Genomic DNA, 14,346 nt, shown 5'->3' with positions numbered 1-14,346 from the left:
CTGCCCAACAGTTGTCTTGGAAGCGGGACGTATCCGTTGGCTGTGTGCAGAACGCTGTAGTGGGGCGTTGGAAAACAGGCCCTTGGTAGGTCCGTCATCTCTCGGAAGAGTCTCCGACGAATCAATCAATAGTCGCGGGGACGGAGCATTGAGCCTGGCAGCTAGCGCACCAATACCACAGACCCACAGCATGCGGTGTTGTTATCCTCACTACAACATCATCATGATCATCATCAGTCCTTCTTCTTTCCCTTCTTCAGAATTTATGTTCTTGCATCGTTATGGGCATCTTCCTCCTCATTTCCCCATCTTCCCTTTCTGGCTTTGTTGCTTGGTTCTAGTTTTCTCGTACTCGTCAAAAGACCTGCTCCGCTGTGTGAGCATGCCGACGGCGCTGGAACAATCCGAGCTCCTCGGCCAGACAAATGAGACAATCCAAGCGAAGCAGACGGATCTGCTGCTCTTGTAAATCCGGTCCGCTCCCGCGCTGATTGAGGCTCTGATTCTGCCCTCCCTCTCTCTCTCGATTCGTCCACCAGCGCGCTCATTCCAACTACTGTTGGCGAGCGTACCGATCACGCCATCCCAGCTACTACACGCCTGCGCCTTCTATCACCAGTCAGTCCTTGGCGATCCTGGTCGCCCGCCAGGCGTGTGCTTGTTCTTCCTGCGCCCAAGGTCACGATGAAATATCAGCGAGAAATTCTACCCTCAGGCCCATCAGTAGCCAGCAGCGTCTCATCAGGACGGGACTTGACCCCGCAATCCGTCACCAGAGCCGCCTCAAGTGCGCCTAGACGGCATCCCCTGACAAAGATTGCTTGCACCTTTTGTCGGAGGAGGAAATCAAAGTGCAATGGCCACTGTCCTGTGTGCTCCATGTGCGCCAGCATGGGCTGTGCAATGTGTAAGTATGATGGCGGTCCAGACGTTACTCGCTTTGCCGCCCTCAAAACCAAGCATGAGGAACTGCAGCACCGCATTACCCTCTTTGAAGAATTCTTCCACCTGCTGTCGATGCGCTCTGAGGCTGAGTCCGTCGAAATCATCGGCCGCATGCGCATCGCCAACATTGAAACGGACCTCGAAGACCTCGTCAAGTTCATCAAGAACGCCGACTTGTTGGTGCAAATGGCCTCCGCCCAGTCGGACCAGACACCTCCGGCCTCAGGAGAGCCAAGTGTTGACACGCAACTCCCAATTGTGCCCCTGGACTATGTGTCCTTACTCCTTGAGCTCTTGTAAAATGACCTAGCTCCAAACTCTCTCTGGGCTTTTGAGACTGACAGCAAGACACCAGAAAACCGGCCGTTTCCAAACTCGACGCCTCGGCCCAGACTGCTTTACTCGACATGATTAGACATGTATTAGATGCCTTCGCCTCACGCGAAGGCAGTCGATCAGGCTTCGCGGAAACAGTAAAACCGGACGGAGAGGCACACGACACGGAGAGGCACACGCAGAGATGAACGGCGGGCGCCCCCGAATACATATGGGGTTTCCCGAGCGGCTACTTAATGATGACATGATGAGACCGAACTGACGCGCGCATACCATATACCCTCGGAGATTGGCGCATTCTTATAGGACGGCCCCGAGCGAATGAGGGTCATAAGAAGGAGGCGGCCGGTTAGCCTCAAGCTGGCACGAGAGCTTGACCGGTTGATCGCGGACTACAAGTCGAAACAGGAGGCGGGCTTGGGAAACTACCGGGTCGTGACAGGGCACGCACGGAACGACCTTTAAAGGACAATTGAGTGCTCAGGCTGACCAATCAACAACGATGGTCTCCCTTTTGCGTATTGAGCTGAGGATCCACCAGTGAACCACCGACATGGACGTGACACCACTCAAAAGTGGGCGTCTCAGGGGATCGTTGGAGCATAAGTAGCTGTCGACTCTCTAAACCCGTCCATAAATGTACATCTCGGGACCACCATTGTCTCTCTTCCAAGTCCTCATTGCCACTTCATCATGGATCGGTATCCTTGCATCAACCGATACAAGCACGGCGTCGACTGCCCCATCTGGGTCTATGTGCACGGCGCTCGATGCGAAGATTGCGTGGTGCGTAATGCTTCAAGCCTTGAATGAAAAATTGGACTGCTGTTGAAACGATTCCAGCACAACCGATAAGGGCGGACTATGCTACGGAAGAACGGTCGTTTGCCACGGGCGAGGGTCGTGAGAAGCAGCTGGGGTAGGAAGGACGTACATCAAGCAAGGCCGATGCTAAACAATGTCATGACAACTCAACTTTGGTCCCGCGAATTCAACGCACTTGCTTGTTGTCTTTCATGTGAACGGCCAGCTATGGAGCTCTGTGTTGAGCAGAAGGTTGGACGACAATTGACTGCGGACGATGTGTTCCTTCAACTCGCGACAGTGTCCGCGGAATCTGTGCAGGAGCTCTCATACTTAGTAATTGGACGACCCGAAGCGAGTGGAGCATTGTGCTTCGTGGACCGAGCCTGCGTCAACTCGGCGGACGACAGTGGTGGTCGAAGGATGAAATCATATGGCCTTCCAACTGTTCGACCAGCTGAGGCAGCAGTCCCAGACCATCTGTACCCAAGGGCATCTATTCCAATAGTACCAGAAGGCCTGGGATCGAAAAGTCTATTAACTGGCTTTTCTTGAGCATCAGATTCAGTCATTACAAGCTCAGATAGACAGCCAACAAGAGGGTGGGAGAAAAAGGTCCAACTCGATCCCAAAACTAAGTTTGCGAATATAGGAGACATCTAGAGGGCCTAAATCGAAGCAGGTGCAAGTGAGGGTGATGCAGATGAATCCGGCAGGTCTGGTTCACCTAGTGAACCAGAGGCCTGCATCTGGGTAGGTGATAGGGTGGAGGAATAGTTGATAGGAGTAGTGGTATAGGTGGTGTTGATGAGGTAGATGGTGTGGTTCAAATGTGGGGTGTTTTCAAATGAGGACGGTTGTACCGGATATCTCCGGTCCTTGGCGTGTCATGCCATTATTAGGAACTGCAGGTGGATACCCAAAAACAAGGGTTTGTTCAATTGGGTCTGAGCACTGTCGATCGTACTAACACGGCGAAGGGCAATGAATGCTAACCTAATATTCCAAAAGAAATCGATCAAACCGGAAATTACCGAGCAATGGGTTTGATTGTTCTGAAGAGTGCAGTGATGGAACTGATCTATAAGACTGAAGCCCTATTACTCAGACTTCTCAGCAACACAAGAAGTGTTACAGCAAAGACAGCCGTATCTCAGCCATAACAAGCTGTCGCCACAATGAGGTTTCTTATTTACTCTCTATACGCCTTCTTGGCCCTGTTATCTACTACATCCGCTGTCACCATTGAAGAGCCCGATGCACTCGATAAGCTCGACGAGCTCGGATACCAAGTCAAGACCAATGGCGCAGAATGGAAAATTGGCCGTGATGGTATTGTCATTAACAAATTTTTGGTCGACGGTTTCTTGGAACAACTCACCATCTCCGATGCCTGGAATGCACTCGACAAGCAACCTCGACTTCGAATGCGAGAAATCATGGCTTTAGTCTGGGCCCGAGCCGGACTCACTCTTGACGAGCTTGATACTGTCCGAATCTTACGTATAGATAATGACGAGACAACCAAAGCTATTGAAGAAACACGCAAGGCGATTGGAACCCAAGCGAAAGAATTTGTAGTAGAAAAGGACGGCGTTGGATGGAACGAGATTACTGACTCTCCTTTTTACCTGTCTGTAGCTAAGCTCTGCGCTGAGAAGCAAGAAGAGATGAAAGGGAGATCAGTTGTTGCAATAAAGGTGCAAAGCAGTCCTGGGAAGCTTGACACAATGTATATTAAAATTAATTAAAATTTGTCCAATTGGGGGCAATATTGCACAAAAAGGGCATTTTAGAGGATCTCTAAGCCTCGACTGACCGGCAAGAGCATCTCTTATCCTTGCCTTCTAAGACAACACGAGGACAACCTTAAACAACTACTGTCCTAAGACTCCCATCCTAATAACCTCTGCCTTCTCTATAGGAAGGTTATTGATAAGGTTAGTACCTTATCTTAGTGCCTACTAGATTTGCGCTAATGTGTAATTAGCTACGCCTTTACAATGCTTGAACTGTTAGCGATCACGAGTTAGCATTATCTTGTACAAAAGGTCTAGGATCGAGGTGTTAAGGACAATAACTGTTGTGTCTATTTAAGCGTCCACAGTGCATATTTTAGGCCCGGCTCTCGGTTTGGACCCATATCCCTCTAGCTGTCTATCTAGGCTTCACCTCTTTGATCGTCTTAGCATGACCTGATGTGAGGTACACGCTGCCAGTGGATGTGATATGGCCTTCCTGCTTGGCTACGAGTTGTCCTCAGGGCGGTGGTATCGGATTCTACCTTGGCTTACGCTTGTGGTTGCGGGTCATGGAGTCGACCTGAGTTTTCCTTGCTACAACCGGCTTGCTGTATTTGTAATGAGATAGGAACGCTCAGGAAACAGTGCCGTGGATCTCAAAGGCATGACGTTGAAGGTGCATCCTGTGGTCAAGCGGCATCTTACAAACCTTGCACTCTATCTTGTCATCGGCTTTCATCTTGGACAAGTGCTTACGTTTGAAGTGCTTGGTCAGGTCGTTAGACGAGTAGAACTCTTGGATGAGATCATCCACCCGAGGATCACCCGAGGGGAGACTATGGGCCTGACCAATACATATAAAGCACCTCCTTGGCCTCTCTGTCTTGTTTCTGGCATAGACAGATAGCGTGGCAAGATCGAGGGGGCTGCTCTCTGAGCGATGGGAAAGCGTCTTAGAGAGCGAGTTTTTCGACACAGGCCGAGGCCGGCGCGTGGTGCATCCTTCCTGGACAAGACAATACGCGGATATTGCGTTGATGGCGTCGTCTCTCCGTTGGTATTGGGCCTCGAGTGTGGCTATGAGCGGAGCAGTGAGCGCTGCGAGTAAGCGCTTTTGTGCTGGTCCCTGTGGACGGTAGGTGTCCGCCACCGCAGGCTTGGTGAAATCATCGCCTCGTAGTTGGCGCTCGATGTCATCAACGGCCTGGTTGTCAGTCCATTCGTGTATAATACTCTGCTTGAGCTCTCTCCTAAGCCTCTGCTTTTCGTTATTTATCTCTCGCCTAGCATCCTTGTACGCTTCAGAGCCTCGAGGTAGTCGTCGAAGGGCCGTCGTTAATCTTCGGATTGTAGGATGAGTAGCGATGGACGCAGACTGCTCCCGCGTGAGATCGGCTGGCCGACGCTTGCTGATGGAGTGGCCAATGCTGCCAGACTGCTTGATCAGCGCCTGTTGCGGCTTTTGGCCGCGGAGGATGCCCCAGAGGTCGGCGCCGATCTCACGTCCAAGATAGTGATGTCGAAACGGTTCGGAGCTGGCATGACCCATGACAAGATTTCGGAGTGCCTCGCTGACATCGGCTATGGCTGGGAGTTAGCATTACTTACTGAAGGGGAGGGGAGGTGGAGTTCAAACCGCTTTGATCATATTCGTTCGCTCCGTTGTAGCGCAAACTGTACAGTATGGTGGGGTATGCCAACCCAAGAAGCTCCCCGACTCTCTTGAAAAAGGCCCCCATCATGGCCTCGGAAATGGGCTCATTAACGGATAGCACATAACCTGTAGCTGTTAAGATAGCGCGACGGAAAATGTAGGTGTCGTTCAAGTCCTCTCGTAGCGGTAGAGGCAACTCGAGTTCGCCGGGGCAAATATCGAGCCTTTTTAGCTGATCCGGTGAGGTGAGGCTGGATGCACGAAATGCTTGGTGGCGAAAGAGGATGCCCAGAAGAAACACGTGTGGACTGAGCAACAAGGAGTCATCAAACATGGTTTCGGGGATTGGGTAGGTGTTCCTGGGAACGCGTTAGCTCGTGTTGTCATTCTCAGGACACTAGCACTGGGCACATACTGAGCTTTAGCGCCAAGGTATTCCTTTGTAAACTTTGGAGTGAATCGAATGAGAAGCTTGTGCGGTCCGCCTTCTGGATCTCTCGCTAGGACGACGCGTATGTCACCGAAACGAAGCCTCGCGATAGCTCTCCGGCGAGCACTGGCCGGAGCAACTAACAGGACGAAGAGCACAGCAAGGATGCGTACTTCTCCCAGCCCAAACATCTTTCGTGTTGTGCTTAGTGTTTCCTTGTTGTGCTCCTTCAGTTGATCGATCGTCATGATACGGTTGGCCCGCGCCTGGTCGTTTAGGTCGTGCTTCTTGGCCAGTCTTCCGATAACCTAATCCCGTCAGCAAGAGGGGCTGTGTCGAATCAAAAGGACTACATACCTTACGCATGCTGCGACCCAGCTTCGAGGCTATTCCCTCACCCATAGCCCTCTCAAACACAAGCCTAAATATCTTCCAGAATGTTACCAAAGAGCTTTTCTTCTTGATACCGCTCCTCTTCCTCCCGTCTTTGCCAACTTTTTGGTTGAGGTACCAGTCGAAGAAGTTATAAAGGATTTTGATCGAGAGCGTTTCGTAGCAATGTCGAGGTTCACGGTCGAGAACCGCACAGTATCTATGGTTCGGGGCGTTAGCCAGCGGCAATATCAAGGCAAGCCCACGTCGTCCTTACAAGCGCCACTGCTCCTCGACGTTATCGAGTAATGCCGTTGTCGAAGGACTGTAATCTTGACATTCGAATTCGCTGTCGTTCATGTCCTCCACCGCCTTTCGCCAGTAATCGGGCGGGTGGAGATTCCCGCCAAACAGCTTGATCTGGTCTTCAACGTCAAGTTCGGCATCCTCCTCGAGGTCATCGGCGTCCGTCGCGTCGGTGTCCGAGCCGTCGTCATCTTCGTTCACGTCAAAGACACACTCGTTCGCATTGGAAGTGTCCTCGCTAATATCGTCATCGCTAGGCGAAAAAGAATCGTCGGAGTCGTAGGCGTCCACAGGACGACGTCGGCGAGGTGGCATGGTAATGGAAGAGAAGCAAGACTTGTTGGGGAGGGGCTAGGGCCCGCGCGAAGGGTTGAATGCTCTACTACGAGCGTCCGTAGGAAAAAGACGGATGGATAAGGATGCGAACAGGATGCATTGTTGGAAGCCAGCGGGCGCGGCATATGTACCCTCAGCGCGTAAGCCAAGTTGAACACCGTGGTGGGAGCCATTCTTGGATGTTGTGTTGGGACACCGCAAACCGAAAATAGCCGCTTGGGAAAACACTGGCATGGAAGAGGTCAAAAGGTACCTTGAGCGATACCCCGCGGTACATGCCCCACCTCGGACTGGATTTCGAGCGCTGGGCGGGTCTGCACTCTTGCCTAAAAGCGGCGTCAGGTTTTTGGCTGATGTCCCGCTGAATATGGAGGCAGATCCCACCGAAAATGGTGGCTAAAAAGCCGTTTCATTCTTTAAGAGAGTAATAATTTAATTAATACTTTTATAAAAGTATTACTAAATTAAGCTCTTAAGGGCCTTATAAATAATAATAAAATTAATATATAAATAGAAAAATAAATTATATAAAAGTAATAAGTAAAAGGAGAATTTGTATAGAGTATAAGAATAAGAATAGTAATAGAGTATTTACTTTACAAATTAAATTAATTAGCTGCAATTAGCTAATTAGCTATATAGTTATTCTAATTTAGTAAAAGTATTATACTTTTACTTTTATTATATTTTTTACTATATTTTAGTAAAAACGGTATTTTATTATTTTAAGGGTAAATTTAAGTATAATCTAATAGTACTAATGTACATGCATAGTGAGCGGATCAACATAGTGAGCGGATCACTTTCCCCTTCTTTCTTACCTTTCCTCCTTACAACAACTTTCCTCTACGCACGACTATGGAATCCTCCTCAAATGAAAGCCGCATTATTCTTGCACTTAAAGCTATCCAAAAAGACCCAAAACTATCCGTACGAAAAGCAGCCTCTATCTACAAGATCCCATTCTCAACCCTTAACTACCGACGCATCGGACGACTACCACGACAAGAAACGCGATCGAAATCAATGAAGATGACTGAGCTAGAAGAAACAGTGATTCTTGAACGAGTTATTGACCTAATCGATCGAGGATTTCCACCGCGACTTGACGACGTACGAGATATGGCTGATTGCCTCCTTGACGAACGCGACGCGACGCGTGTTGGACCCCGATGGGCAGAGAACTTCGTACGACGTCAACCACAACTAAAGACGCGTTTTCGACGTAGAATCGACTATCAGAGGGCATTAGCTGAGGATCCTGCAATTGTGCAGGCCTGGTTTGCCCTCGTACGAAACACAATCGCAAAGTACGGAATCCACGATGACGATATCTACAATTTTGATGAGACAGGCTTCTTGATGGGAATGCTGTCGCACGCAAAGGTTGTTACAACTTCCGACCGTAAGGGAAGGCCTCGTACGAAGCAGCCTGGCAATCGCGAATGGGTTTCTGTCATTCAGGGCGTATGTGCAGATGGCTGGGCGCTGCCTCCGTACGTCATCGTCAAGGGCAAATATCACCTCCTCTCGTGGTATACCAATGGCCAATTCCCACCCCAATGGCGCGTCCACCCTAGCGAAAATGGATGGACTACAAATGAGATTGGCCTAGATTGGCTACAGCATTTTGAAAAGTGCACAAAGTCTCGTACGAAGGGTGCTTTCCGGCTCCTAATCCTTGATGGCCACAACAGCCACAAGTCCACCAAGTTTGACGATTACTGCAAGGAACACAGCATTATTGCTCTTTGCATGCCTCCCCATTCATCGCACGAGCTCCAGCCTCTTGATGTTGGCTGTTTTAGTCCACTAAAGGCGTCGTACGGCAAGGAAATTGAGAAAATGATGCGGATGCAGATTACGCACATTACTAAGGACGATTTCTTTCCTGCCTTTAAGGCAGCCTTTTTTACTTCAATGGGTGAAGAAAACGTACGAGCTGGCTTTAGACAGGCTGGCCTTGTCCCTTTTAACCCAGAAGTAGTTATTTCCCGGCTGGATTTCAAGCCAAAGACGCCAACACCATCCAACTCACGCCCAAGCAGCCAGGGCTCCTGGGACCCAAAGACACCAACTACAGCACATGACGCCGTACGAAGCTCTGCATCACTTAAGAAAAGGATTACTAGTCATCAACATAGCTCACCAACCCATTTGTACGAAGTAGTTGACTTGCAGGCTAAAGGTATTAGCAAGTTAGCACACAAACTAGCTCTTGTTGAAGCTGAGTGCCGTGGGCTTCGTACGGCAAATGAGATACTAAGCAAGCGTCGGAGGGCTAAAAAAACCCAACTACGTCTTGGAGGGTCCCTTAATGCAGCTGAAGCAGAGGCAATCCGGGTAGAGAAGGGTATTGTTGATGCTGGAGGCGAAAATGTGCGTCAGGAGGGAGCTCGTACAGAGGGGGGTGAATTGCGCGGTCGGCGATGTGGCAATTGCGGAAAGACTGGACATAACGTACGAACATGTCAGGTAGTTTGGGAGACCTCTGAAGAAGAGGATGATAAGTAGTTTTAATTGATTTCGTACGATGCTGCTGAATTAACTTACAATAATAGTAGGAAGGTAGAGAAAGGTGATCCGCTCACTATGTTGATCCGCTCACTATGCATGTACGTTAGTAGTAATAATTAGAAGACTACTAGTAACGTACACGCATAGCGAGTCGGCCAACATAGCGAGTCGGCCACCTTCCTCTACCTTTCACCCTTTTGTACAAGTTAATTCAACTACAACGTACGAAATCAATTAAAACTACTTATTATCCTCTTCCTCATCACTATCCCAAACTACCTCACAGGTTCGTGCGTTATGTCCAGACTTTCCACAATTGCCACAGCGTCGCGCGCGTGGTTCAGCACCTTCCGTACGACCCTCCTTCTGAGGGTTATTCTCTCCTCCAGCATTAACCACATCCTTTTCTCCCTGTAGTGCCTCTACTTCAGCAGTATTAAGTGACCCTCCAAGACGTAGCCGGGTCTTTTTTGCCCTCCGGCGCTTACTTAATACCTCATTTGCCATACGAAGCCCACGGTTCTCAGCTTCAACAAGAGCCAGTCGGTGGGCTAACTTGCTAATACCTTTTGCCTGTAGGTCAACTACCTCGTACAAAGGTGTTGGTGAGCTACCTTGATGTGCCTGGATCTTCTTTTTAAGGGATGAAGCACTTCGTACGCCCTCTAGTGCTGTGGTTGGTGTCTTTGCGTCCCAGGAGCCTTGGCTGCTTGGCCGTGAGTTTGATGGTGTTGGCGTCTTTGGCTTGAAATCCAAGCGAGAAAGAACCACTTCAGGGTTAAAAGGTACAAGGCCTGCCTGTCTAAAACCAGCTCGTACGTTGTTTTCGCCCATTGAGGCAAAGAATGCTGCTTTAAAGGCAGGAAAGAAGTCATCCTTGGTAATATGCGAAATCTGCATCCGCATCATCTTCTCGATTTCCTTGCCGTACGAGTACTTTAACGGACTAAAGCACCCAACATCAAGAGGCTGGAGCTCGTGCGATGAATGGGGAGGCATGCATAAAGCAATAATGTTCTGTTCCTTGCAGTATTCGTCGAAGTCGGTTGATTTATGGCTGTTGTGACCATCAAGGATCAAGAGGCGATAAGAACCCTTCGTACGGGACTTTGTGCACTGATTAAAGTGCTTTAGCCAATCTAGGCCAATATCATTTGTCGTCCATCCATTTTCGCTTGGATGGATACGCCATGTGGCTGGGAATTGGCCGTTGGTGTACCAGGAGAGGAGGTGATATTTGCCCTTCACGATGACGTACGGAGGCATTGCCCAGCCATCTGCACACACACCCTGAATAACAGAAACCCATTCCCGATTGCCAGGCTGCTTCGTACGAGGCCTTCCCTTACGGTCAGACGTTGTAACAACCTTTGCGTGCGACAGCATTCCCATCAGGAACCCAGTCTCATCAAAATTGTAGATATCGTCATCAAGTATTCCGTACTTTGCAATTGTGTTTCGCACAAGTGCAAACCAGCCTTGTATAATCGTAGGATCCTCAGCTAAGGCCCTCTGATAGTCGATTCGACGTCGAAATCGCATTTTCAATTCGGGGACGCGTCGTACGAAGTTCTCTGCCCATCGGGGTCCCGTACGCGTCCCATCGCGCGCGTTTAGGAGTTGGTCGGCCATTTCTCGTACGTCTTCTTGTCGCGGAGGGAACCCTCGATCGATTAGGTCAATAACTCGTTCAAGAATCACCTCCTCTTCAGTTATAGTCATTTTCATCGAATTCGGTCGTCTTTCGGGTCGTGCGACGCGTCCGGCGCGTCGGTCTTGGAGTGTCGTTCGAGGGACCTCAAAGGTTCTAGCTGCTTTTCGTACGGACATTTTTGGGTCTTTTTCGATAGCCTGGAGAGCAAGGATAATGCGACTTTCGATTGAGGTGGTTTGCATGGTCGTACGTGGAGGAAAGTTGGTGTAAAGGTCAAAGAGGTAACGTTAGAAAGTAGGAAAAGTGGCCGACTCGCTATGTTGGCCGACTCGCTATGCGGATACGTTATTAGAATACTAATTAGATTATTAATAGGAATGTAGAAATATTAGTCTAATTAGGCTAATTAGATTATATAGATTTATCTCTATTAGAGTAAGTCTACTAGGCAGCTATATTGCAGCCTTCGTCCTTCCTACTTTTTACTTTAGATCCTCTCTTCTATACACTAGAATCTACGAATACTCTTATTTATTGAAGTATTTGTTTACTTAAGTGACCTGTGATACTAACACTAAGAATACATTTCAACCCTATGAGAACCGCCTAGTGGAAACCATTCTGGCGGGATGATGGCGAACCCGTGATCACCCCCATAAGGACCATAGTCAGCGTTTTCTTGGAGCACCATCGTTCATATGAGGGCCACCCAAAGCAGAGCGACTTCAAATGTGCCTTTCAGACAAGCAATCATATTACCCGATTCAAAAAACCACATTTTCTGCGGGCACTATGCTCCCCAAGGCTCCGAGCTGTTATCGGCCGGTTTATTGCTGAAAAGAAAGGGGGGACGACGGTCATGTTCGCTTGCTGGTGATGTTGATTTCTAGTGCGCCAGAAGGCCAATGAAGTGGGTATCTGTTCGGCTGCCGCCCGTGGTATAAACTACTACGGTCAACTATGCTACCTTTCAAGCGATGTGCGAACCCCTTGGTTCCGTCACGGACGACCCGTCAAATATATGGTCTTGTCGTTCCGTGTCTTGGGTCAACACCAGTCCGTCCGGTACCGCGTCTCCCTGTGGTCGCGCCAATCCTTTCGTCGGGGTGGTGTCCGCCGTCGTGACCCCCTTGGCGTAGCTTCCCGGCGTATGATCGAGGTGGTGACAATCGCACGAGTTCATCTTCGTGAAGGCCAGCAGCTTGTTGAGGACGGTGAACTCGACCTTCAGCTTGATGCTGTAGACCAGCGGCTTGCTGGTGGTCTGGTAGACAAAGTTGTTCGTGTACTCGAGCACGACAAGCGCGACGTCCAGCAGGAAGACGAGGACGAACAGGCTGAGGAGGTACCACGATATCAGCCTCGCCGCCCTCGTCTTGAACGGGAACAGCGGCCGCAGGTTGAAGAAGCCCTGGCGCGCGAAGATGCCCGAGATGAGCGTCTCCTGCAGCGTGAAGATGACGATCGAGACCCTCTCGTACACGCCGTACCGGGCGATCCACGCCTGCTGCTCCGGCGTCGGCGACGCCCAGCACAGCACCCACATCGCCACCATGGGGGCGTGAAGCGCGCACGCGTTGAAGACGATGAGGGCCAGCACCAGCCGGGTCCAGGTGCGGCTGTAGACGACGAGGTGGAGGCGCGACCACAGCACGACGGACTGGCCGGTGACCATGACGCACCAGGCCAGGATGGCGAAAGCGCCGGGGATGACGTTGCCGTGGCGGGAGAGGTAGCGGACGAGCGAGGCGATGGCGTGGCCGAGTATGCCGGTGTTGGCGACGACCATGCTCCAGAAATAGCGGCCGCGGCGCTGGCGGAAGGTGGTGAAGATGAGGAGGTAGATCTCGACGGCGTTGTACATGCCGGCCGTCGCGAGGGCGGCCATGGCCATGGCCTCGGGCCGCGTGAGCTCGATGGCGCCCTTGATGCTCGTCGCCATTTCTTTTGGTGGTTGCGTTTGTCTGTCTCGGCGTGGCCTCTTTGGGTGACGGTGACAATCACGGCCACGGCCACGGCCACGGTCACGGTGACGACGGGCGGAGAAGAGCCGAGATCTCACGACGCCCCCGGCCGCGGGTCATGCCGATCGGGAAGCGTGGGGCTGGGGCTCTCTGTTGCAAGTGTGAACTAGTTTCCCGTTCCGTTCCGGTCCAAGCGGGGTCGTGAGTTGAGTTGGATATCTGCTCTCTGTTTGAACTTGCCTCAGCTACACACAGCCGTCGTTCTAGCAAGTGCATGAGCGGCCAAGAGTCTTGGGCCTTGTCGAGTCTGAAGCCATTGGGCAGTGGGCACTGATGGTACGTACGGCTGAAGAAGAAGAAGGGGTGGAACTTGGGAACGGACGGTCCGAAGGACATGCGCCGATTGTATGGCTGCCATCATCCTATAAGTCAGCGCACAACGAATGTGTGCTTCTTCGCCCTTTAGGTTGATGGTTGGGGAGAAGGTTTCAATATTGAGTCATTGAAACACGTTATAGTTTAGTTTCGGTGGATGGCCATTGCCCGACACCATCGGACCACGATGCTAATTCTTGTGTGTCATGAGTCGTTTCTACCATGTCAGCGAACGTGAATGCCAGGCGGTGTTTGTGAGTTTCCTTCCCAAGCATGACCACCCAGTCCCTTTTCCGAGGTGCAAGTCAGCGATTGCGTGACAACCTTCGGGCCGCCCAAGCCGCTTTCAGGCCCAAGCCAGAATAGACCCTGTTGCCTGATTGATGGTGCGTCGCTTCTATGCGCGAGGCTTCCACAGACGGAGGGATCGGATGTTTGTGCAAACCAAGTATCGCAAGACTGCTCCTAGTGTAGCCCTCGGTGAGCTGGATGAGGTGAAGTTTCCAGACTAACGATCCCGTTGGCGTAGACGATACATGTCGTATCATATGAAGAAATACCCGTTCATCGTGGCATCTGAAATTGGACTATAGACGGTGATGTGGGGTTTTGTTACATCTGCACGGGGAACAGAGGAGGAGGCTTTTACAAACGACGCAAAGTCATGGGGTGTCGAAGCTGTCGCTCTACTCATCGAGCCTATGCGAGAACAGACCCTCGGCGGTTGCAAAGACACGACTCACGATCATGTCCACGACGCGCAAGAATACCATTGGCCCCGTTGGTAATTAAGGCGGCCCAACGGTAGGCGAGTATTTGACGTCAATACCAGCCAGTTCAACCGAGTGCGTCTCTGATAAGCGTAGAAGCCGTTATACCTTTTTTTGTAATGAAACCACGATGCCTGGTAC

The 14,346-nt window shown here is 50.6% G+C and overlaps 4 protein-coding genes across 4 annotated transcripts; 2 read left to right on the top strand and 2 right to left on the bottom strand.

Moving 5' to 3' along the window:
- Window positions 1-684: 684 nt before the first annotated feature.
- CH63R_10590 (C6 transcription factor) lies at window positions 685-1,469 on the top strand (the record flags this gene model as incomplete). Its single annotated transcript, XM_018305564.1, has 2 exons — window positions 685-1,241; window positions 1,301-1,469. The coding sequence occupies 2 exons, from the start codon at window positions 685-687 to the stop codon at window positions 1,467-1,469; spliced, it is 726 nt and encodes a 241-aa protein (XP_018154988.1).
- Window positions 1,470-3,263: 1,794 nt separating this feature from the next.
- Window positions 3,264-4,096, top strand: CH63R_10589 (Nudix domain-containing protein; the record flags this gene model as incomplete). Its single annotated transcript, XM_018305563.1, has 3 exons — window positions 3,264-3,817; window positions 4,010-4,025; window positions 4,076-4,096. The coding sequence occupies 3 exons, from the start codon at window positions 3,264-3,266 to the stop codon at window positions 4,094-4,096; spliced, it is 591 nt and encodes a 196-aa protein (XP_018154987.1).
- Window positions 4,097-4,461: 365 nt separating this feature from the next.
- CH63R_10588 (C2H2 finger domain-containing protein) lies at window positions 4,462-6,904 on the bottom strand (the record flags this gene model as incomplete). Its single annotated transcript, XM_018305562.1, has 5 exons — window positions 4,462-5,408; window positions 5,464-5,840; window positions 5,897-6,219; window positions 6,269-6,503; window positions 6,561-6,904. The coding sequence occupies 5 exons, from the start codon at window positions 6,902-6,904 to the stop codon at window positions 4,462-4,464; spliced, it is 2,226 nt and encodes a 741-aa protein (XP_018154986.1).
- Window positions 6,905-12,066: 5,162 nt separating this feature from the next.
- CH63R_10587 (Integral membrane protein) lies at window positions 12,067-13,038 on the bottom strand (the record flags this gene model as incomplete). Its single annotated transcript, XM_018305561.1, has 1 exon — window positions 12,067-13,038. The coding sequence occupies one exon, from the start codon at window positions 13,036-13,038 to the stop codon at window positions 12,067-12,069; it is 972 nt and encodes a 323-aa protein (XP_018154985.1).
- Between the last annotated feature and the right edge of the window lie 1,308 nt (window positions 13,039-14,346).

The sequence above is a fragment of the Colletotrichum higginsianum genome (genome assembly GCF_001672515.1).
Source record: "Colletotrichum higginsianum IMI 349063 chromosome 7 map unlocalized unitig_7, whole genome shotgun sequence".
Lineage (NCBI taxonomy): Eukaryota > Fungi > Ascomycota > Sordariomycetes > Glomerellales > Glomerellaceae > Colletotrichum > Colletotrichum higginsianum.
The sequence above is the reverse complement of the archived record's forward strand: the minus strand, read 5'-3'. Positions and strand labels throughout refer to the sequence as shown.